This window comes from Calonectris borealis, chromosome 13 (assembly GCF_964195595.1).
Source record: "Calonectris borealis chromosome 13, bCalBor7.hap1.2, whole genome shotgun sequence".
Classification (NCBI taxonomy): domain Eukaryota; kingdom Metazoa; phylum Chordata; class Aves; order Procellariiformes; family Procellariidae; genus Calonectris; species Calonectris borealis.
In genome coordinates, this window is record NC_134324.1 from 8892867 (window position 1) to 8918874 (window position 26008).

Below are 26008 nucleotides of genomic sequence, written 5' to 3' on the forward strand. Positions count from 1 at the left end.
TCAGTGCGTGATCACTATAAAAGCAAACTGTCTTATGTAAAACGTTCATTTGGTTTCTGGTTGTACATGCTGAGGCTGGTGCATAACACTTCTGTATACATACCAGAAGGATGAGAGTCGTGACTAATCATTGAAGAAAATGAAAAATTCCATCAGTGAAACTATGAAATAAACTATGAATTTTAGGTGAAGAAGTAATTCTCAAATTCCTTACTTCATTACAAATACATCGTTGAGTGCTCGTTTTCTTACCTGGGGAAATAATTTCTGCAACAGCCATTTTGTATCACAATTGTAGACATTAAAAACAAGTTCTCTAATCAGATCCTTTCATTTCTTAGGGATGCATGCAATATGCAAACGAAGTGGCATTAACGGAAGTTGAACTCGCACTGCACACTAATACAAAATTCTGCATTTTTTTCTATTTTAGAGACTAAGTATAGCAACGAAGGCATTCCTCTACACCTTCCCTTCCCCCTCACAGCTAAGAGAGGGGATTTCTTTTGTATCAAACGGTTTTATATTCTGGGTGAACATTTATCTTGTTTCATTTAACAACTATTTCCCTTCATTTGACATTGCATTGTCGAGATGTTAAGTTTAAAAATACTTCTGCTGAAGGGCTGCTGTTATTGCATTTGATTCATACACACAAATCTGTATAAAAAGTCTATATAATATGCTCTGATCTATATAAAAAACATTTTGGAAATTAAACTTTCTTTCCCCCTGCATGTTATGGGTCACATTTCTGTTTATGCATGGAAGTACAAAGAAACCATGCAGAAATGAGTGTTGTTTTAAAAAAAAAAAAAAGGAGAAAGGTTGAATTTAAGTTGTTAATTGCTGTACATTTTTTCTTACATATAATACAACTAAGTAAGTCTCTATAGGGCAATAAAATGTAACTTCAGTTCGATTCTCAGAAGAACTGAGATTGTGTCATCTATCAGCATCAGATGACAAAGAAAGAGTCAAACATTAACATCTGTAAAAAAAACCAAAACAAAACAAGATGCTACTAACTGGTTTGAGAACTCGGTGTTCCAGAGCCCGCGCTGCAGACACCGTGCTCGCCTCCAGTTGCAAACACTGAGATCGTGTTTGGGCGCAGTGTGTTCTGCATTCTTGTACCTTCTCTGTTCGTCTTTAGTACCTACACTGTTAATTCTGATTTTCAGGAGGTGGTTGAACCTGCGTCTTCTTGAGGAAGGGCAAGGGAACTGAACAGCAGTAAGGGAAATGAAACTGCCGTGTGGTACCTTAGCCTGGCTGTTAGGTGTTATGACACCTGCGTTTGCACATGGGCAAGAGTAGCAGGACTTCACACAAAGACGATGTCTTAAAGGCTCAAGCTGATTTAAAAAAAAAAAAAACAAAATCCACAAAACCAAAACGAAACCTTTTTTTCTCCCCCATATCCTGGAGTTTCAATCATGGGCAAGGCTCATGTTTTGCCCAGCACTTGCAGCAGTACAGAAGAGAGAGAATCCCACATCCAGGAACCGAGTCACTATAACCAAGTCTTGACGCCTTAGTCTTGCGGGACATTGCGCACACGAGGCTCGGGAAGTGAGATTACAGGACAACAGAGACCCAGGTTGCCAGCATTTGTTTTCAAGGAATTTAAAGAGAAGCGATTCGTTTAGAAAAACACCTTAACAAAAGAAATCAGTAACAAAAAGTTATCAGCAACCAAAACAGCTATAGCATCGGACCATTTCTTTTTCAAGGGCAGGCGAGGAGCAATACACAGATAAAAAAAGATTAAATGCACAGTGTAACTCAGCAGATGCAGATAAAACTGGTACTTGGGCAAAATAAGCACGACATGAATTTTGACTTCTTTCTACTTCACGGAGATTACAGCACACTATAATCACAGATTTATTCCAGCTTTGGGAAAACAAGACCTGAGGACAGTTTCAGTTCAGCACTGTGAGGGGGAATGTATCAACTCATGTTACAGCATGGTCGCAGGGAGACACGAGTAAAATTTTACCAGGTGGATATGCAAGATTTATAAGATATTTTCTGAGAGATAAATATATATAGAGAGATCTATATATATGCATGCACACACCTCTAGTACTTACTTAGCAGGGTTATGGAAAACACTGAATGCCTCTGGAAATAAGACCTGAGACAGTGAATATGCTTCCTCTTAAAAACACCAGGAAAAACAGTTAAGTGTTCACGTCATTTCCCATTCCTGACTCTTAACACAAACAAAACAGTCATTTCCTTGAAATGGAAAAGTATTTTGAGCAGACAGTTAGGAGGGCTTTAAGATCATCCAGCAGAAACAATCATCTTGTTTACCCAGCACTTGCTATGGCACCGATATCTCAAATAAGCAACGCTGGCAGGCAAGAAACGAGAGCGCTCCTGAGATCACTTTCATTAGCGTCACTCCTAGTAGCTATAGGCTTGGTACATGAGCTCCTCTAGGTGTTTGCACTCGTCTGGATCAGAAAATGCTCAGATGTCCCTATTTTCCCTGAAGGAGCGAATCACAGAATGCTTAAAACAACAACAGACCCAATATAACTGCTTCAGAGCTCCAGGGACGGATGGGGCTTTCAGATAATCAGTTCATTTACCAGGGATCACAGCTGATGGAGCCCCCTGCGACTGGAGAGTGGGTCGAGCAGCCTCACATGGAGATCACCTGGAAACAGACCCAGTCCCTGCAAAGGGAAATGCTGAGCTACCGCTGACATTTCTCAAAACGTGCCCCAGGAAGATAACCAAGCCGGCTGTCAGACAGTAACCGTCACTGCTCTTATTTAAACAGCTGACAGGGGCATTTGCAGCAGCTCCAACAGAAGCCCGTGCACAGAACTGTGCCTTCAACAACACAGCAGAGAAATCCTTTCTGGAATCAGCTAGCTAAGAATTGTCAAAGTCAATCGTATGTTATTTCATTTTATGTTCACATGTAGCAAGTATCTGATAACCAACAAGCCTAAACTGGAAAGAGGCGGCCAAATAGGTTTGGCAATAAATCACCATATTTTAGTCCTCATTTGTCAATGTATATTTAAGATACCTGGCTTTCCTTGTAACAGCTTTCCTTCTAAATGCCAAGTTCCATCACCCCTTTCCTTTGTCAGGAGTATGAATCTCGTACTGAAGACTTACATGCATTGGCAACCCATCCCACTGGTAGGGCAAGACTACAGAAGGGAACTTGCCCAAGCCCGTAAACCAGATGCAGGAATACTTTGTTTACAGGAAAGAAAGTTCTCGGGTGCCGAGTGATCTGTGTTTCATAGGGCTTGTGGTGATCCAGGGCAACCTCAAAATTCAGGGACCAAGCTGTATAGGAGGTCCTAAAAAAAAAAACCCAAAACCTTAAATCATCCTCTCTGCCAGGAGGGAGTTTGAGTTCTTGGGTCTTTTGCCCTCTGACCTTGTACGAGACCCTCCTGGCCGAAAAGTGGTAGTAAGGGAACAGGCTGCAATACAAATCATTCAGGGCTGTGTAATCCTGGTGTTTCACCCTCCTGCCCAGCTGCCTGCAGAGATAGGGGCTGAGTGGCCGTAGAAAAACTGGTTCTCTCCTATGTCCCTGTGAAACAGGGCACTTGTCTCCTCACGGTCGCGCTAGAGAAGGCACCGTCTCTCATGGGAGCCTGAGGACAGACGTCCGAAGTTAGTGGTGCTGGCGACAGAGTCCATCTTCCTTGTATGTACAGCTTGCTGCCTGAGGAAATTAAATTAAGACTGAAACCGTTGAAGGAGAGTGAAGTATGCTGTTGCCAGCAGCGTATCACTTGCTTATTACTGCTCCACATAAGCTAGTGAAGATTGGGAAACCACTGCTACACAGTCTAGCAAGAGCCATTTAAAGATAACGAGCATATAAATGAAAGGAGTCTGAAGAACCTGTGTATCCTCAAAAAATAAGTACTGGAGGTATGAATACAGGCAGGAGACACTCACAGCATAACAACTAAAGCCAAGTAAGGGGATACACTCACTTTTTGGTCTATTTTTGTATTCTATAGAACACAACCTTGCAGAACCTCTCTGCTGTAAGTTAACTAGCTGTTTACTTTAGATAATGAACTGTAGCTAATGCATATCAGCTCTTGAAAATTTGCAAAGCTCTATAACCACGCTGACAATATGATGTGGAATTACATGCAGGCAAAGTAATGCACTCTGGTCTGGGAAACAGCAGAGACTCTGCAAAGGAGTAATTTAAGCAAGAGCATAACCATGATTACAGCAGCACAATCAAAGCAGTGGATGGTCTCCTCACTATGAGGAAAAAGGCTGGTAAGGCCCACCTGAATAACCTGTAACACCTCTGTTGTGGAATATAAATTCAGACACACGTAACTGCAGTCATCCTGATCCTAGCAGAACAAGAGATACCAAGAAGCAACAAAAATGACTGATAAAATGCGTATCAAAGATAAAGAATAAAAGAACCAAGAGTCTGCAATGGAACTTAAATCCATGTTTACAGTTTAAAAAAAAAAGATGAATTAACAATACAATTTACAATAACAAAATACAATTTACAATAACAACATGAGAGCATTCTTCTCTAGGAAACTGCAGATTCTCTAGGTGGCTTGAAGCACGAACATCAAGGCATTAGACTAGCATATGTTTTGACAAACAAGAAACCACCATCAAGAGACAAATAAAACTCTGCAGTTAAGGCTCTGGAATCCCATGTTCCATCAACATCACCAAACCCTTTAGCGCTTTTCCCTGAGGAATCTGCCAGGAATCTCCAAAATCAAAACCGACTGCTGAAGTGAATGCACTTAAAATGAAAGGATCTTGATTTATTTTTAGCAGGAAGTTTCTTGCAGCAATTTCAGTGCCACACAGCCTGATTTAAGCTGGCTTGAAAGACAACACAGCACACTATTTCTGTGCATGATATGCACATCATGGTTTTGGTTTTTCTCCACACAAGGGGAGAAAGTAATCATGAGAACCACATTTCCAAAGAGTAGTACCTGCAGCAAAAACTGCTCCCGCTTGAGCAGCTCTTCCTACTTGACATCCACCAAAATTCTAAACACTTACATGCCATTATTAATCATGGAAGGAAGTCTTAAATAATGAGCATTTTCCAAGGCTCTTACAAACCGAGTAAAAGGAGAAGAAACTAAACTCTAAGAAGAATTTTAAATCTGATAAATGCCAGATTTGTCTGAGGAATCTTCATGGGATTGGGGAAGTCTCACCAGTTCCTTGAGAGACACAAGGGAACCAGCATGAAGAAGTTGTGTTTGGTCTTGGTTTAAATGCACTCAACTCCTCCCCCCTCTGAAGTGTCTGTTCCCGAGCCAGCCACTGAAAGTCAAACAAGGTTATTCTCCTTCAGCTGTTTATTTTTTTTCCCCTCCTCTCTCATGCTTCTACCACAAAACCCCTATAGGGGAAGCAATTTCTCCCTTCCAGCATGTACGTGGGGTCTGGGTGTTTTAGATCTAGGGTAACTGCCTGCTTGGGGTGCACTGAGGCAGAGGAAGGGCATCTCCTGACCAAGACCTAGGCTGGCTGTCAACTGGTCTCAAGTTTATCAAACAAGGATGCTCATACCAAATATACAGAAATGGGAAGACTCTACTGTTACAGGTAAAACAAACGAACAATCAATCATCCAAAACATACCCTTAGGAAACAGATGCCAAATAAAAAATGTGAGGTGACAATTCTTGCATCCAGTTATTGAAAAGGACTCTTGCAAGCCAAGCGCTCCTCTTTGGATCAGTAATGTTTTAATTATTGTAGTGTAGCTGTAAACATTCAACTACATATACAAATATTTTAACTTGGTGCTTCCAGGAGAAGAGGGATCAACTTAAACTCCATCTGCCAGTTGGTGATGAGAAAGGTTGCTTAAAACAGGATATGAAGAGCTCACACATTTTAATTACGACTCCTGAAGCTCTCTATTTTAAGTAAGTGAGTTACGACTCCAACATATGCAAGAACACAACAGCATAAAGTGAACATTCTGAAGTGACTACTGCTAAGAAACGCACAAGCTATTCTCAAGCTGGAAGCTAGCTGATGGAGCTCCGGAGGTCACTCTGGCCTTCGGACACTTCACTAGCCAATAATCTCACCATAGCAGGGCTGGACTCACAAATACAGCACTAATATTAGAACCACAATACACATTTATAGATCAAAATATCTCAGTCTCACCAATAACAAGACTTTGGAGACCTGTTTTGTTTGTATGGGTTGGTGATCATTTACACTCAAGTTTTCTGAAGAAAGGTGAAAAGAACGAATTTAGGATTAAGTTCTTGTACTAATCGCAGGAGAACCTGGGCAGCTGTTGAGTATTCAGATCAACTGGCTTGCTGACAACACACAGAAGACCCTAGCAAGTTATTCTGGCTGATGCACAGGCTCATTTTTCCTGGCATTTGTACCTCTCTTCTAGCGTGAAGTATCTATTCCTCTGCTAAATGCAGTAACTACCAAAGCGCTCATTCCAAAAATACAGTCCCCCTGAGCACTGGCACAGTTATCAACGTTCCCTCAGCAACTATGTCATTCTGGAGAAGGTGGAAGGAAGAAAAACACCTATCAGTTGTCAAGGAAGACACACTGGCCCAAGACCCGACTTAACTGCCAACAAATCCTACAGGATAGTTTTCAACCAGACCAATGAAGTGCCAATCACAAGCATGACTTTGGAAGGGTGCCACTCAAGAGGAGTGGCAGAATCCCAGAGAGAAACAGCTGTATGCCCCGAAAGAGTTGCAGAATAAAAATAGTTTAGTATTATATATTATACTTTTATATATGTATGTAGATATATATATTCTGAGACAAGAAAGCTGCCCATTTCTTCTCGGAGGAAGATAAAGGCATAGACACCTGTGATATAAACCCAGATCAGTTAAGGAACATCATATGCAATAGTCTGTAACCATGACATTTAATCAAGCAAAGCTTCAATATTCACTGTTCATGAGTAAATGGGGAATTAGTAAAATAGAGGTAACATTAACAGCATGAGTTACTGTGTGAGCACAGGGTTGATTATGTGCATTGTATAACACCCTAATTCCTGAATCCAGATATGTATTTTGCAGGATAATTCGGTTCCAAAATACAATCTTTCACTTCAGTGGAAAAAAAAAATATACGTGTCTCCTGACTCCAGGGCGCAAAACTGCACCTTCCTGATGACATGGACGGACAAGAAACTGAGATGCCTTTTTCCACAAGTTCAAAGTAAACTCTGTTTTGCAAAAGCAGGGAAAGGAACAACTGCGGATCTGTAACTATTTCTCTCTCCTCCAATAGCATTAATTGCTCTATTAAGGCAAACCACAAAGACTCCCCACTTCTTCCCAAAAGGTAAGAGCCTCAGTACTGTCCACCAGCTAGCTGTATCTTCTATCTTCCAAACTACTTCACCACGACTTCCTCTAGGTATAAACTAGGGACACGTTTAGCTATTAAAGTCTTTTGAAAATGTTCGGTTTTATTCTTTGGTTTTCTTAGAGTTGTCACAGACTTTAAGATAGCATTGCACTAGGAAAACAGAAAAGTCTGCTGCAGATTTTAAGGCCAACTTAAATATTAACTAGACTGGGTGGAAGTGGGTTACAATAGATATTCTAATCTAAAAAGAAAAACATTTAATCACAGATGAAAACAAGAATATGGTAACCTCTGTAACAAAGTGCAGAAACAGCAAAACATTTATTTTTCCATTTATTGGCACTTATTTGAAAAATAGCATAAATATTCAACAGAAAAGAGACAAGTTGACCTACATACAACTATTAAACCCCTCTACTGATGCATCTTTTAAAAAAAGACTGGAAGAGACACCAGGAGGTTCATTCTTAAGAAATAAGCAAGATTTAAAAAAAAAAAAAAAAAAGTCTTGCCCTCACCACAGAAGAGTGAACGCACAGCAACTCTTTGGCACATACCTGAAATTGCGAAACAAAAGTATGCCATATTAGAGAGCAAACAGACATTAAACACAAGCTTGTCCATCTGCCACAGGGATGAAGGGCAGTCTGAATTTAAAAAGGAACTGCAATCAAGAAGTTGACTATTACAATAATTTAAGAGGAATGAAATCAGAAGTAGGCTATGTCGTATCTTACTTGAACCGAGTAAAACTATTAAAAACATTCTATTTTTTTTCTACAGTAAGGACATATGGAAACTGGTCACTGGTCCTCAGGTCACCAGGTCTTTGCACTCAAAGTCGTCCATTTCTAATTTTGATGGCTGCTGTCAATCAAAGCTTCACCCATCTTTCATAGCACAGTTCAGAGTGGGAATTTCTCCTACTTGAGGAAGTTTCCATACTTTTCTCACTTTATTACACAAAGATTTAGTGTTTAAAAAGAAAATATTTTGCTTCATTATTAACCTCTCTGGAGAGAAGGCTTGAAACCACATAGTACAGATGCACACACATGTACAAATGGGGACCCAGCTGGGGAAGTTCAATTGTGTAACAGGAGTCAACAACCACAATGAGGTTGCCCCTGGAAAATCTGAAACAGCTGTCTATGGTGGGGTATGCAAGTTTTTCCTCCTGTTTGGGGAATTTCAGAGTTGAGATCAGGATGCCTCAACCCACTGACTTTTCAAATACAGTACAAGAATCCTGAAACATCTCAGATTACCAAATTCTAGGCTTCAATCAGCAGCTGAGGTTTTCAACAGCAGGAATAACTTGATGCCATTGTTTGAGGAAGTGACATCAGGAGATTAAACACAGATTAATATGTTTGATCTCCTCAGCCTGTAAAAGGGCATTCAAGATTCCTCAATGTATTTGTCCAACAAAAGTCATATATGAGGACAAATACTCTCTGTTAAAATAATGCACTTCGGAAGTACTAAATACTAAAACCTCAGGATTTAATGTTTTGTTCCAAACATTATTACTATTTTTCCCTATTCAAAGACCTTTAACAGAACATCTAGCACTCTAATGCATCATCTAAATGGGAAAGAAAAAGAAAATAATACAAAACCCCAGAAGAATGTTCCACACACAATTTGGATTTAGTCACATCAGCAGTCATGATCATGAATAAAATCCAACATATAAATTTAAGTTGACAATTGCCCAACTTGTCCTTTTGACATCTATTAGAACACAGAATTGATTAACAGCCAATCATAATAGAACACAAGAATCAATTCCCCCCCCCCAACATACCCCCTTTCATATGAAGAACAAGAAATATAAATATCTAACGCTCGGGGAATAAAAACAAATTAGTAAGCTGCTTCATTGGTTTCAGACTGAGGACAAATGTGAAAGTTATCTGTAACTACATAAGCACAACTTTATATTAGTGAGGACACTGCCGGTTGGCTGTTGGAAAGCCAAGTCTTCCACAAACAGAATGTACATACAGTATTTGTAACTTATGCCAACAAAACGATATCCATTGTAAATCAACAGCTTGCTTACTGATGTTAGCATCAAATATGTTTGCAATTCAAATGCTTACTGTATTTTAGTAAATGTCATACAAATCACTAGAAACGTGAATTCCTCCTCAAGGAACTATTCTGGAAGTTTTCTAGAAATAATGACACTTCTGGAAGTTCCTATGAGGAACAGAATCAGTTACACACAAGAGAAAGTCTTATTGATATCCAGCCTGTTTCTTGGTGTCCATTAGCAGACTTCTGCTTCTCAATCAATAGGTAACTTAGCCGTAAGATCTACTGGCAAAAAAGGAGATCTGGAGTCAGAAAGTGAGACTGGAGAGTCTGTGTTGGTGCCGACTTCAGCTGGTGAGTCACAGGAAGAGCCTGCACTGCTTCTGTTGTCATCAAGAGCATGTGATGACAGACTGAAAACAGAGTAACATCAAGATATGAGAAATGAGGTACTCCTCTTGGTAAGTTTCAAATACTAGCTTCCATTCATTATAAAGCCATTTTAAAAACAAATGTACATCTTTGAAGGAACAGTAAACCCTATGATTTGAAATAAATCTGCAACTACACACCTGGCAGTCACTTCCAAACAGACAGATAACACACTGCCAGTTTCCTCCTTCAGCTTACCCAGAAATGGTGTACAGATTAGAAGCATCGGGCTGAGCAACTCATTGCAAGCTTTACCCCATCTCCTACAAGGTCCTGGGCTAGCATATATCCAGAGGCCCCTTTTATCAGGAGAGCCGATGGTAAACTGTACATACTTCAGTTGTACCATTGACTACATATTTCACAGGACAAAATTATAACTATAGGTGCATCTATCATCAATGATAGCATCAAAGTATTTTTAAAAATTACCATCTCCTAAACCAAGATGCAGCAACTGAACCTGCGCTGCTATGCCTACTATGAATAGGGTGTGCAAAAAAGGTACTTTTTTAAAGTACCTTTAAAACATCTATTTTATTATTGCCACTGCAATGGGCTCAAAGCTTGTGTACAGCTATGTGCATTAGCTGAAAGGCAAAAAGGCCAAATGTACTGTGAATAACCCTGTCTTGATAGTTGTGTGGGCACACCCTATGTATTATTAACCTCTTGACTAAAATACTACATCAAAATCCCTTGCTATTTCAAATCATTATGATTTTTTACATAGTACTTTTTATCTCCTCCCAGCAGGGAGGGTCAGACAGACTAATTTTCCTATGTGACTAAGAGCAAGGAAAAAAAAAGAGAAGAAAATCCAATCCGCCCAACAAGCATTAGCATTCATATTTGATTGCAACTTGAAACTAGACTCCAAAAATTGCAAGCCATGAGGTACCTTTTCCTAAACATGCTCAACTCCCATATATGTGAAGCATACTAACAGTCAGTCCTAGAAATTGTAAAATTATAGTGAATATTACTGCCTGTTTACTGTGATAATTTCAGTGCTTCAAAATTACGGGATGTCTGTATTAATAAAAAACCCCCCAACTTCAAGCATGATCATTGCTAGATGAAAAAAAACTTGTAGTGCTTCTGATGAAATCGACACAATAAATAGCACAACATTTACCATCCCCCAAGGTCTGCCTGATGTGAAACTTCAGGGATAAGCATGTTGGTGGATCCTTGGAATAATCTTTTTGGATGATCTTCTATCTCTGTTACACCTTTGGTAAGAGATAAGGAGTGATAAAAAATTACTACTCATTTAAACTAAAATCTACTTTCAATGTACTTCTATAGAGCAAACAGAATAGAGGTTCAAACTTACTACAATCTATTGAGTGTTATTTTATATGTAAAATGTAGAAGTTCAATGCTGAAATTTTAAAGATGGTTTATTTCTTGGAAACGTTCTAGTCCAAGCTTCAGGAAAGTTTAGTGAGTTATGAACTGAGGTTTAGGTATCAGATATTTATTCTTCAGTAGCAGAGAATAATTTTTTTGTTCCAGTTTATTCAGCGATCAGTTCACTAACTAGCTCCGTCAAAGTAGAGAAGTTGAGAATAAGGAAAGCTTCTTTTCCTCTTGCAATCAATACAAACAGGGTCCAGGATTATCATTAAACTTATATATTAACTTTGATTTCCAAAATACACTAGAAGAAGGTAGGATGGATACATGCTTAAATAGGCTGCAATAGAACTCAGATAAAAGTATTTTAAAAGCTGTGTCAGAGCCAGAAGCATCCTGTTACAAAGGTGAAGCATGAAGATATAGTTAAAAACAGATGCAATAAAATAACCAGAAGTTAAACTTGAAGAAAAATGTAGGAAGATAGATAAAGCAGTAAGGCGTTTACCAGGTCTCTGGATCAGTTTTTGGTTTTTACTGTAGATTTAAAATCATCAGGAGGATGATTTTAAATCTACAGTACCTGTGCGCTTCAGTTAGCCAGGACTTTCAAAATTTTCTGTTTATGAAGTTAAATATACCAATAGTTGTAGTTCTTGTTTTGTTAAGCAGGTTACATTAGTTTCTTATCAGATCTATATAACTACAGTGATGGAGAGGCATTAGAACAGAACAACTATTAGTTTTACTGAATAGTAAAAACTAATTTATCAATTTGTCTGTTTTATCCCTACAAATAATTCCATTTATTTGGTCATCCATAATATCCTCTATTTCTAGTCACTCTTCAAAATATCAGCCAATTGAACAGAGTTATGAAGAAAGCTATATGGATTATTATAAAATTAACAAGTTGACTTCTTATATTAGCCAAAACCAAATACTGTACCTTTCCTTTTTATTGACCCAAGAACACTTGGTCGAATACAGTTAATTGGACTCTGGCTTCTCCTGCTAAAAGAAGGCATATGCTATACTGACATCACCATTAACAAAGGAAGCCTGAAAACGTGTAAAGAATCAAAAGATATTCAGGTAACAAACTACTAAGCGGAAAACACTAAGAAAATAGGCATTAAGACAGCTTATCCAAACTAAGTCCTTTTTCTTTATTTTTCTGAAGAAAGAGCAGGAAGCACAGACCTTACCAAAAAAAGTTTAATCACATTATTTCACAGCTGGGGCAGTCTAAAAGCTCACACCAAGGCACTGATGTCTCAGTTGACAGGCAGTACTTTGCTGAACTGTTAGGGCCTAATAAAATGTAATTGTATGCCCACATCACTCAAAACAATATCCAATGCAACTAAAACCAGAATCAGTAGCAAACCCTAAATCTGTTGGGTTCTTTCTCCCCTTAGAATTCAATTCAATTTCTTAAGATCTGATTAAGAGCAACATAGAGACTACACTGAGAAGACAGATGCCAAAATGCAGCCCACTTTCCCAATGTTACAACATGAGGATTTTAACAAATATTTTAGAGCATTGTAAAATCCAAAGTTCACATGAATATATAAAGTTGTATTCGTGATCAGAAATAAATTATGTATATTACAAATTCTGGTATTTCAAAAGCCTACTGTGAACAAGCTATGCCAATTTTCTATTATTGATATGATCTGGTACTTACCTTGAAAATCGCCTTGTTGGACTTGGGCTAGGACTTGGAGGTAATCCACTGCTACTCACCAAACTTTGCAAAGATGGTGAGAAACATTGCTGAGAGTAAAACAGTTTGTGTTATTTACGTATAAACACTGTATCACACTTACATGGTAACAACTGATCCTTATCGCAGGTAAATAAGCAACCAGTTAATATGGCTGGGTACACCGAGATACCACTTTTTGTTACTGAGAAAAGAAAATTAAGAAAAAGTTGGATAGATTGCATTTTCACACAGAATACATGCAAGTTGACAAGGATTTATTTTAGTCTTAAACAGACTATGGTTCATAAAAATGAGAATGTATGCCACTTCCTCTTATTCCAAGAGGAAAGCAAATAAAGAATAAGGTTTATTAAACACAGATTAACAGTCGAACACTCCACAGAAATTCACATCCACAAGATGTGCAACTGCTAGCCGGTATTTTCTGGTCTGGGGTTTTGGGGTTTTTTTTGTTTACTCTCTAGTTTCTTGTTTGCAGCTGAGGTAGAAAGGAGCAGGTGGCTTAATCTTTTGCTACTGATTTGGTTGAATTTATTTAGTACTGCTCAAGATAAAATCATTATTACCACATTTTGCTCACCTTCCCTATTCCTCTGGTAGGTGAAGGAGCTGGAGAAACTGGGACAAAGTCTACTTGCTTTGGTGATGATGACTTTTCAAAATCATTGTCGCTCTGTAAATAGTACACATAATTAATCTTATGAGCAAGTACCTTATAATGAAAAGGACTGATTGGTGTGGAATTGAGTAAGATTCCAAAGTTATCCTCCATCATATTCACAATTTTTAGGTAGCCATTTATGAGCTAAGCTTAACAACCAAAAAAAAAAACCCCACACCAAACAAAAAAAAAGCCTTAAACATTACATGGTGAGTATCAGAACATGGAAGAAAATTTGAACAGGCAGACATCCATGCAATCTTCTTTTGACATATCAGCCCAAGGAACCCACATGTATCCTCGAACAACTGGTATTTCTATGCCTTGTTGATGCGAAAAATTGCTGATCAAAAGCAGTGATATACTAACACCTTAATTGTAGGTCAAACTATAAAAGAAAATGTTGACATGAGAGAGTCTCTAGCGTCCTGATACTGATAATAGAAACACAAATTAAAGCATGAATGCATTACCAGGCTCAAGCTCTCCTCCCATGAGTGGCTCATCTGCATTGCTACTTGCACTTCTCTATAAAGAAGAAAAGAAATGTATTGTCCCGGGCCCACAGAAGACTGCATTAAGTATTCTAGTTTGCCTTAACGCTTACCTTTCACGTACTGTTTCTCTGTTCATCAAATTCATTCCTTCTTCCTAAAAGATTGGCAGATGAAAAATTAAGACAAAAAAAAAAAAACCTTTGCTACAGCAAATCAGAAAAGCTCGTTTCATTTTACTTCGGTATGTGAAAAATTTAATTCAACTCGGTTAAGCAACAATAACCTTAAGCTCTCACTATATGAAAAGGAGTGAGGGGGGAAGAATGGAAAAGAGATGTAGCAAGAGAGACCATCACATAAGAAGTGCTTATGGGAGTTGGTTGTTTCTCAAGCAGCTTTTTTATTTTCAGTACTATCCAAGAGATAGTTACAAAACTGAACAATGATAATATGAACCAAAAATTCTGCACATGCTAGAGTATCTTTATGCAGTCTTGCATAATATTGTTTCACAAAGTGGAAACTAGTACAGATAATCATCAAAAGCATGGCTGGATTCTTACCTTCTTCTATGGATTAGTAACTAACTAGACACTTGTCAGCATTTCAGTTGCAATACAGTGCATTGTGCACAATGAATTTGGTATTCAGTGTTTTTTTTTTCTAAAACATCCATAAAATATTATTAAAATGGATCAACGATTTAAAATTAAACTAAACAGTAACACCAAGTTGAAGTACAAACTTGACTCAATCTCCTCTTAGGTAGACACCATTCCTTAAAACTAACTGAATACTGTCCAGTCTGTTGAGTGAATGAGTAAATTCCTTAATTCAGTTCAGTTCAAGAACAAAAGTTCAACTAAACATCCTCACAATCTTCATCTTATGTAGGAAGAGTCTTACTAACATAGTTCAACTGTGTGATTATTTGCTAAGATTTGAAAGAGATCGGACGTAAATCACACAGGTTCCCACCTGTGCCAGTAAGTATACAGGACATGGAATTTCAACTCGTGAATTTAATGATCAAACACAAATTAGGAAATGTCATGTATGGAACAAGTACGAATACAGAAGTATTTTCCAAAAAACTGAATTATCAAACTTTACTTCATGTAATATAGCAGAGCCACAATAATTCATTCCCTTGCTCTCATCACATTTACATACTAATCCTAAGCTTTTTTATGTTGATAAAAACAGCTCTACAACTGACATGAGTGCTTCAGAGTCTCTTTAAGCCAGTAAATTATTTACATAATGAAAGCAAGCAGTTATTTTCTTCAGCATTACTATGCATGCACCTTAAATATCTGAGATGGGAAGCAGAAGTGCCTTCCATCACGTCATACCCTGAAAATGCTGACCAAAGCATTAAATTGTTTTCTTAACTTTTCGCCCTGTAAAAATCAAGCCTACTCATTGAAAACTAGCAAGCTAAAAAAAATTATTAAAAAAAAATCAAGCGTCTTCAAGCCAATTTTATAAACATTCTACTGTCAAAAAGTTGACATATAAAATGGAGGAGCCACAGGAGTTTGAGCTTGTTGATTTTAAAACGAGTCTTTAGACTGCGGTCTGTTGTCTGGTAGCAGTGCTATTTAAGCCTACTCAGATATTTGCAACACCCCCCCCTCCCTTCCTAAGCGTTTGCTCTTGTGCCCTTCCCCCTCCACTCATGCTGTGACAGCACAAGTACAGTGATCTGGATAAGAAAATTATACAGATGAAAAATAGCCCAGCCAGAAGAGTCCAAACTATTTTTTAGCCAGAGTGCGTCCTTATCCAGTTCATTTTCTGGCTGCACAAAAGTCTTGTGCCAACGCAAGTTAAGGAACACTTTGTTATTGGCCCTGAATAGTTATGCTGGCACTACTGCCAAAAACTTGGTGAAACTTTATCCTAAGGGTTTACATTAAAGGTTTCCTTTCTAAAATGTCCATTTTAAGATTTCTCTTTCTGCTCAAATCTTCTCACTATAAGATGCATTCTACTTCATGAAATTCAGAACTCTGCAGACACGATACAGCTTTTACTTCTGAAAACACCTTGAAGTGATAGACTGCTGCACTCTGTACTACAGTTTCAAAGTAAAATCTACAGCTGTTTGAAGGACATTACATATTAACTGCAAAAAACCCAACCACCTACAAAAAAAAAAAAATTAGAATCTGTGCTTACCTGTTTGATTTGATGAAGTCGGCTGCTAGGAATACGGATAGGAGATGATGGCACAAACTGCAAAACAAAGCCACATACAACTGAAACACACTTACAAACTACAGGAGAAGGAGAGAAAGGTGCAGGAATAGTTAGTAACCACTCTACAGTGGTATCCCAAACTAAAAAATATATGTTGTTTGTTTATTTTTTTAAAAACCCCAGCATTCTAACATTCTCAGTATACACAAACTACATTAATTACTTGCAAGAACATGATAATATGTATTTCCATATTATACTGCTCTGTATCCTCACAGATGCTAATTGGTATCAGCCTGCCTTTCACTTCATTTCCAGTCAACTAGAATTCACAGCCTTCTCTACAGAATGAAGCTGCTTTTAACTAGCACACTGCCACCCTTAATATTTACGGTTGCATAAATATTTTCATTTAAGTGATCCACAATATTTTCATTTAAGTGATCCAGAAGGCTCCCCAATACTTCATTTAAAAATACAAAGCCAAAACCACACACTGTGCAAAAAGGTTTCTGGATTGTTGTCTGCCTATAAATGAGTACTTTGACAGGTGAAAAAAAATCAGCTATTAGAAGGCTAACAAAGAGCTAAATACCTTCCTTATGGTTTCTCAAGAGCTTCACCAATTCAGGTGAAATCGGAGAGGATGTCACTAAAAATGGTCTTCTGTTAATTTTGTCAGTTTTGCATCAAGGTCTCACTGGAATATTATGATCTAAAACTGCATACTCAAAACCAAGTAAAAGTGATTATTTTCTCAAAATACAATTTCCTTTCATATATTTCCCATCCCTCAAATGTTTAACCCTCAGTTGACTTTTGTCATAACCCATTCAGGGATCAAAAATCCAAAGCTAAAGCTTTGAACAGAGGTTTAACTACTTCTCTGTAAGCTGACAACCCCTCCAAAAAACAAGGTGTCTTTTTAAAAGGGATGTGTGTTTGGCAAGTAAGGTTTGTATTATTACTAAGTGTTTATATACTTTATGCAGTATGAGGCCTCACCAGCTTCACAAAACATTACCAGTGCTCTTCATTATGCTGAAGTTGGAGAACTGACAAACATTCAGTTAACCACTTACTGCACCATCTTCTAATCAGTGCCATGGAGAATACAAAGATTTTGCTGTCTTACACAAAAAATTATGGTAAGTTATCATAGACTATTAATGCTTCATATATCCAGAATCCTCCCTCTAAAAAAACCAAACATCAAGACATCACACCCTTTTTCTCACAAAAGATACTAGCCTATCAAACTCACACAGAGGATGTCTAATGTTTGTGCCAGAATTTAGTCATCATAATATATACTATTGAAGTCTAACGGTTATAATGTTTTGATTTTTACTTCTTAAGTCCAGTTCTGGTCAGCTTTGCTATTATACCGGGCTCCCAAAAATCCTGTACACCTAATAAAAATTCCTCCAAGTTGTACCAGCCAATGTGGACCTTGAGCTGACCTTGATTCTCATGCAGAGAAAAGGATCTGGACAATAGTACATTCCTGCCTATTCACTGTCACTCCACAGTAGAAATGCATTTGTTCCACTCATTATATTCTAATTTTATGACTGTGATCCACACACCTTAAGCTTTGACATTAATAGAATAGATACGAAACCAGTAGCTCGCAGTGTAAAATAAAAATTATAAAAAGAGAGTCAAGTGTTCCTCTGCAGGATCTAATGCACTAACTAAATCCATTAACTCTGAGGACCCTACATTGCATCTCCAACAAGTCATGATCCTTGCTTTGCTTAAAATTCACTTTTTCCCTGCTTGTAGTCCTTCGATTTAATTCTTGTGAAAAGAAACTATCAGAAGCCTCGGTCACTTTTAAAGGATACTTGCTAAAGCAGACTGAACGCATTTTTTAAAATTACGCTACTCAAATCCCCAATGTTTTAAGAAAGCACAAAGATTAATAAAAAACATTACAAACTATTACACTGTCACATGGAAGAGAAACACCCTCCCCTTCCTCCCTTCTCCAGTATGTTAGATAATCTTTTTCACTGAAGGTAAAGTTTCAGAAGAGCCAGTCTGGCAGGCAGCATAGCCAAAGCAAGCAGTCACCTGCCCCTGTGCCTCTGCCCTTCCATTGCCGTCCCTGCAGTGCCCCCTGTCTCCTGCCAGCACAAGCATTTGTGGGGCCACTCAGTGAACCGTAACAGGGAACTTACCTACCTTTAAAAAATAAAAATAAATTTAAAAAAATCAACTTTTGCTGAAATAGTATCTAAACATCTAACCACGGACTAAAATGCTTTGCTTAAACAACAAAACCAAAACCCCAACCACAAAAACAAAACAAAAAACACCAAAACATTTACTCACTAGATGCCACTGATATCTTCTGGAAGGAAATAAACAGCGGATACTGAGCCTAGTTGACCCTTCCTCGGCAATTACATGTAGTGTCAGAAAACTGCAGATTTAGCCCAAGCCAAAATGGCATAGCTGCCCCTGTAGTCATCATTATAAAAGAGTTGGAGTCTGAGACTTGGAGAAGCTACTCAAAAAGAAAAGATTTTAGAATTCAGCTGAGCAACTGGGACAAGTACAACAGCCCTGAAGATAGAGCTAGATAGAGTACGACCTTAGTTATCGGAGCATTTTACCAACTCACATTGTTCCCATGACAGTGAGCACAACAGAGATTAGACAAATACTAACCAATTTTTTTCCACAAAGTTTAACAAAACATAAAATTTTAGCTGTACTTATAATACTAAATTAACAAAGTTTCAGTCACTTACTGAATCTTTTCACCCTCTTTATTAGAGCTTACACTGCAATAAAACTTGGATTAGTCTTCCTAAATACAAAAAAGTGGGTTTTATCACCTACTTATTGTAAAATTTAATTTACCAAAGTAGATGTCATCTAGCTCCTTAGAATATCTCTAACATCATAAAACTACACTTACTACTTTGCTGTAGCAAGAACCCCAGGTGAGGTTGCTTAGGATCCTTAATGATCAAAGTTGAATTATTTTCACAAAATCATTTATCTATGAATGATCCTGGTTTAAGACCACAGAAGGATAAGATAACGTCTAAGTTCCTTTCCGATTCCATCCACCCTGCCATCTTCAACAGAACCAAAAACCACACCATAATTCAAAGAAATATTTCAAAGTGGACAAGGCACTGATCTAGCAGTCAATAGAGCACTTGATTTTTAGCAGAAGTAAAATTTCAACTGTATGTTGTCAGCATCTGGTCAGCCGGAGGTGAAGAAGAAAGTTAACTTTCAGGATGCTTTTTAATAACCTTCAAGTGAGGTGAAGGGTTAAGAACATCATCCCATGAAGATGGGAACACTGGTTCAGCCCAGAAGACTGCAACATCAATTAGGAGCAGCCAGAAGAGCTAGCCCATCAGTGAACTGCTTCCTGCTTCCCAGCAAGTTCGGGGCAATGCGCCCTAAATTAGCATCTTTTTTGCCCAACAATTGAGGATCTTCAAGAAGTAAACACAATAAACTGAGCTTTTGTCTTTGTTTGTTTCTCCTTTCCTCTGACCACAAGCATAAAGAAATTTACCCTAAGCTGCCACCCTAAAAACATATATGAAGAAAGAGACTGTTGTTTAAAGAAATCTTTACCATAATACGTTCTCTAGCAGGAGAAAGGTTTTTCCACCAATCTTTCCAGACTTTTACATAAGTACCCCAGTTCTGTTACAGATGCAAACCTTTGCTGAAGTAGTGGTCTGTCCTGATTTTAAAACAGAATTTTAGCTAAGGGGCATCAGTCAACAAAATAGGAGAGTAGTATTCTTCAACCATTAACATGAGGCTAACAAATTATTTCTAAAGCATCTTCAAAAGGTAACTAAGAAAAACGGGGTAATTGCTGTTACTGTTAGAGGGACTTTGTTTCTCATACTTAAAAGAAAATTGATACTACTCCCTTCCCACCCCAACAGAGCTTAATTTTTCCAAAACATTAATAATCAACTGAATGCAGCTGGATGTTATCCTGTGTCTACCTTAATGCTTTCTTATGGGAAAAGTTACATTTCTGGTTATACATGAAAGTCTGACCAAAAATTCCTTTTGGTTAGAGGAAATAACTACCCCATGCACCCTAACCCTTTAAGGGTTAGCAAATCATGCTGTCTATGTGATCCTGTGCAGGTGTTCTAAATCAGTCAAAATTACACCCTTCTACCACAATTTGTACAATACTAAAGCACAAGATATGCAATATTTTCTCTGGGTTTAGATTAATATTTTTAAAATTCAGATTTGGAGAGCTGCAGTAACAGAAGCCTGACAAAAGCTGAAATCACAAATGAACGTCTCTAAGAGATATAAACTCATTCATCCTGGAGGTCTCAAGATTCATGTTCTATCAACCAGTTATATCTTGTTATACCAGCTGCTGATTACAACAGTCTATTCTGTCTTTACTATATAAAAGACAATTTAAGATCAGAACATCACTGCACTTTTTTTTTTTAAATCAGAAATGATTAGCACGCTGAACAATACATCTATGTAATTAGTTTTCCTTGAGAACTACCTTTCTTTCTCTATCTTAGAACATCTGCTTGCATTTTGTAAACAAAGTTATGATCACAATGAAATATAAGTACTCTCCAAGGCCAAACGGTCTAATAAATAACATTTCACTATAGCTACAGCGTATTAATGTCACGGTCTAGAGCCTTGTTTCTGAAAACATGTGGTATTAGTTTCACAGACTACAATCTAATTTTCTTCTTTAATCCTGTTTGCACACTTCTGCTTTGGACCTAATGCGGTTGGTCTAATAGTTTTCTTACCAGACTATGACGATTCATAACTGTGGTACTGTTCCTGCGGGTTCGCAAAACGTTAGCCTGGAACACCTGTGAATTATCGCTGTGAAAAGAAACACTTGTCAAACGCAAAAGCCATTTCCTTCCTATCAAAAAGTACCTCTTAATAAAAGCTCAGTTTCAAATGCTATGACAGCTATCATTTCAAGACAAAGCACTCGAGAGACAGATATGTAAGAACTCTTTTAGCTTGTTGGCAGAGAGTGGAAACCAAATTGCTCTTCCCCCAAGTCCCAGCTACTTCAATTAATGACTTTAATTAATCATATTGAGTCTTCAGAATAACTGGAAAAATTGTTAAGACTGATCATTTCTGTGGGAATTTATTATGTTTGGAATGGCTGCAGCTTGCGTATTGTTTCGATCGTCATTCAACAGAACAAATTTATAAATTACATATAACCAGTAACTAAAACCAGCTTCAATGCCATAGATAAAATAGAATAAAAAAAATACAATATCTTAATAGATCTTATCACTACGAACATTTAATAAGTTCTGAACCTTTTTCCAGGAGAGGTTAAATTAAACATACAGTAAAAACAGTTTTTAAAGCCCTAAGACTTTTGACCACAGTCATATTTCTAGCCAGGAAGCAGCGGATCCATTTAAATAACGCAGGATTAGTTATTCGATATAAAATGAGCTCCTTTCTCAAGGCAACTTTAGTTCTATTGATGCCTAAAGCAAGTTTCACTGGTCATCACTAGTGTTATCAACAGCCATTAATCAGCACTTAATGAATGAGTCTGCAGAAATTAAGTAAGCTTTACGGTCACTAGAATAAAAATTTCGAGCCAGAATCCTACAATCCCCATGCCTCAAAATCACTGAGGAACTGCACAGGCAAAGAGATCCAAATGTGTAATTAGATCCAAACTACAAGAAGTCACTGGGTTGTACTGTCTCAGCTGCTAACCTGAGATGAACAAAAGCCCTACACAAATGCAATTTCTTAAAACTAATCTGACCAACAGTATTACCTTGTACTAAAGGCTGATAATCATAATGCACTTTAAAGACACATCACTAACAGAATCCTCCAGTTTAAAATGCACCAGTCAGACACCTAAGTTTTACCTAGCTTTTATCTAGCTGTAAATAAAAAACAAACAAAGCTTATACTGTGAAATAAAAGCCAATAGAAATTGGCATAAGCACTGTGCTTTTCACCAAGAAGAATGCATTGACTCTCTTCCTCTAAAATGTCAAGTACAAATGACCAGACACCATTTACAATTTTCAAAGAAGTTTCACTCAGTTTACACCCACGAGAGATCAAACAGTTGCCATTTGATAGGCGGTGGAACAGGAGAAATTTAAGGGATACATGAGTTTAGAAGTGAGATTTACTGGCTGAGGCCAACAGCTACAACTCCTCTTTAGGGTAAGTGTACTGGTTGGTATGCAAACACAACACAAACAGTACATCCAGAAATCCAAGGTTTGAATGGGGAAAACAGGTTGGAATGATTCTATAACACATTAGCATAGGCTGAGTCCAATATTCAGTGCTAACTAGAAGAGAGGGAGAGAGAAAAAACCTACAATATCCTTACCATTAATCTCTCTTGCAAAAACACTGCAGCTGGTCAGATCTCAGACTTCCCTTTCACAGAAAATTCTTACAGTTCCCATTAAAAATCAATTTTATTTGGCATGAAAACCAGAATCAAAAGTTCTGTGAAAAGTAACTTCTGTGATCTAAAATATTCCACTTCAAAATGTTCTGTGGCTCTACGGTAACTCATTCTCCAAGCTCCTTACTAAATCTGTTAATGAAGAAGTCAAAACAGGAGGCAGAGTAGAAAAAGCAAGCTGTTCAAGAGCGAGAGCTTTTGTTTCAGTTTACCCAACAAAGCCTTTCTGGGAAAAACTGAAGTTTCTTGCCAAGAGCTGCAATCTTGCAAAAACAGTTTTTTGCTGGAAAATTCCTAACTAACAGGCAAACCACTGCAACCACCTCAAATTAGTTCAATGGCATTTCAGTTTAATTTATATAAACACCTAATGTATAGTGTATGCACAGCTTCAAGGCAAGAGCTCAGGCTTACCCTTCTACCTGCCCAGGCCCTGAAATAAATGATTTGTTTACAGCACAGTTATGGGATGCTTTTTTTTTTTTTTTAAAGAGTCAAGGGTTTCACAGTTTGGAAGAAACAACTTACAAAAGGCTGAGATTATAAAAACACCTTGTCTCAGTTACATAATTAGTTTACCTGCTCCGAAAACTCCCTGAGGAACAACTGCCATTCACAATACTTCTGTAGCGCATGGAAATGTAAACTGTTTCACTACGATTATGTAAAAGAATCACAATTATGTTTACTTAACATTAAATCACGACCGAATAGGCAAGAATTAGTATTTCCTCTGAACTGTAATGTACTGTTAACCATTTTGGTACAAAACATTTTTGAGATTTGTTCATCACTTGGTATCTAGTTCCTTACAGAAACATGAAGTTTAAGGAAAAAAAAAACAGTAAGTACTTAACATGTATTATACTATCTTTTATAAAGTTTATTGTCAATATGCCCTCCCAAACTGCAGACATACTACTAGTAGCAGCACATGGACCACGCTGAAGTTAGATGGTAGTCACTCCACATAGCAGATGGGGGCATCTCCCAACTTCACGACAGCTCAGAGGAGGCAAGAAATACCACTCTGAGTTATAGACTTACCCAAAACGAAATACAAGGGGCCATGCATATCTGAGAGCTTTCCTCCTAGCCCTTGCTTGGGACTGCCACTATCTCTGCCCTGTCAGCTGAAAAAAGCTAGACCTGGAACACATGGCAAACATCCAACCCCGCTTGCAAATACCACCTGCCACAGGCTGATGGCAATATCCATACTATACCGTCCAGCAACCAGGACAACTGATACTTTGTTTTACACTAAATGTAAACCTTATGTATCTTTCAAGGTCCCACGAAATGATCTTCACCGAATTTGCCAGATTGTTCTGAACGCATTTACTGTTGTAATCATACACAGTGCAGTGATTTTTTTTTGGTGAAACTTGAACCAGTACAGAAATCACCGAGATCGCTACTTTATCTATAATAACGGCCACAACCTTGACGCTGTGTACTGTATGTTTCTCAGCTACACAACACACATCTAGCAGACCTAGATGAAAACAAACAAAGCGTTTTAATAAAGCTACAGGCTACCTAGGCTTTCTTGCACCCCTCCACACTTAGCGGGATATCTTGCCTAAATCCCCCCCCCCGCTTGGGACACCGGTCAGGAACCCACGTTGCCCCATACGCCCCAAAACATCACCATCGCTCTGCGCTGCGGCCGGGCGGTGAGGAGCGCACCTCCCAGGCCGGCCTGGAGAAACACGGAGCAACCCCTGGGGCTACAGCCAGGGCGGCCACGGACCCCGCTCCCGGCACAGCGGCGGCCAAGCCCCCCCGTCCCGACAGCCTGACCCGGGGCGGGCCCAGCTGCCGCCGGGGCCCCGGGGCCGCCGTGGGCCGGGCCGGGCCGCGCTCACCTGAGCCCGTGGATGAGGGGGGCGCTGTTCGATCTCCTCAGGCCGCCCCCGTCGCTCGGGGCCGCGGCGCTCCCCGGCGGCAGCTCCAGGTCCAGCTCCATTTTCTCCTGAGCCATCGCGGCAGCGGCGGCTCCGGCTCCTCCCGCTCCGCCGCGACGCCCATTCACTGCCGGCGGCCGCAGCGGCTCCTCATGCCGCCGCTGCCCCCGGCCAAGCGCGGCGCGGCCGCCCCTACAGGCCCCGCGGGCGGCGCCGCAGGCAGAGTCCGGGGGCGCGCCGGGCCCGGCGAGGGGGGCGGCCCCAGCAGCGCCCCATGCCGGGGGCAGCCCGGGGGGCGGCCCGTTCCCCCACCCGCGGTCGCCGACGGACGAGCTGCCCGCGCCGGTGCTGCTGCCGCCGCCGCCTCCGGAGGGGAGCGAGCGCCTCGGGCCGGACACCCCGCCGCGCCCGCCGCCGCACAGCGCGCATGCGCCACAGCGAGCCCCCGCACGGCGGGCCCGCGCCGGTGGGCACGCGGCGTCAGGGCGCATGCGCAGAGCGTCCCCGGGGCCGCCGGGGCCGGGGCGGGCGGCGGGGCGGCCCGGTTCCCCGGGGCTCTTTGCCACCGGGCTTGCGGCCAGCCAGGTGTGTGGAGGGGTGCGGTCTTGGTGCTGCTGTTCCCGCCGAGCCTCTCCGGCGAGCACAACCAAAAATCATTGGGAGACATGAGGCGGGATAGAAGGGCACAGCCTCCGCCGCTGAGGTGAGGTGACCGGCGCGGCCTGCCAGCGGGATGCCCGCCTCGGGCGGCGTGCCGTCAGGGGCCGGGGCTCCCTTGGGCCTGGAGATGTAAAGCCGCAGCTCCAAGCGGTGAGGAAGCTTAAAAACGCACCTGCCCTCTCCCCGGCGTTGCCTGGCCCGGCTGCTGCGTGTGGGAGAGCCCCGGCCGGCGGCTTGGCCCGGAACCCCCCGCTGAGGTTCCATGCATGGAGCTCGGCTCTGAGGCACAGGTACTACAGAAGAAGACATCTGTACCCTTATTTTTCTGTGCTATAGCAGTTTCTGTTAAGCTCAGTCTAAACATTTGTGTAGAGAGCCATTCTGCCATTGTGCACTGTCTTATGTGTCAATGTCAATACTTACCTGTCGCCATGTACCCACCCATCTAACTGTAGTTAAATCGTTTTATCTAACTGTAGCTAGATATTTACAGCTCAGATGTAAATATTTTAGGTGTCTAAAATACGTTCATTAGTACTCTCGCTAAGTGCTGCAATGCTGACCTTTAAATATCAAAAACTAAGCATCTGAGTTTATACCTAACCATTGTCACTTGTCAGAAATACAGTTGTTAGTTCTTTGCAG

The 26008-nt window shown here is 39.8% G+C and overlaps 1 protein-coding gene across 2 annotated transcripts; it reads right to left on the minus strand.

Moving 5' to 3' along the window:
• Positions 1-7706: 7706 nt before the first annotated feature.
• On the minus strand, positions 7707-25030 carry LOC142087629 (P2R1A-PPP2R2A-interacting phosphatase regulator 1). 2 transcript variants are annotated; one of them, XM_075162026.1, is made up of 10 exons: positions 24665-25030; positions 21118-21196; positions 16301-16357; positions 14227-14270; positions 14093-14147; positions 13539-13631; positions 12917-13005; positions 12173-12237; positions 11000-11096; positions 7707-9842 (listed from the first exon to the last, which is right to left on the minus strand). In XM_075162026.1, the coding sequence occupies exons 1-10, from the start codon at positions 24778-24780 to the stop codon at positions 9683-9685; spliced, it is 855 nt and encodes a 284-aa protein (XP_075018127.1). In that variant the 5' UTR covers positions 24781-25030; the 3' UTR covers positions 7707-9682. The 2 variants fall into 2 exon arrangements, with proteins under 2 accessions (XP_075018127.1, XP_075018126.1); XM_075162025.1 differs by having other exon boundaries at positions 12173-12234; positions 24665-24895.
• Between the last annotated feature and the right edge of the window lie 978 nt (positions 25031-26008).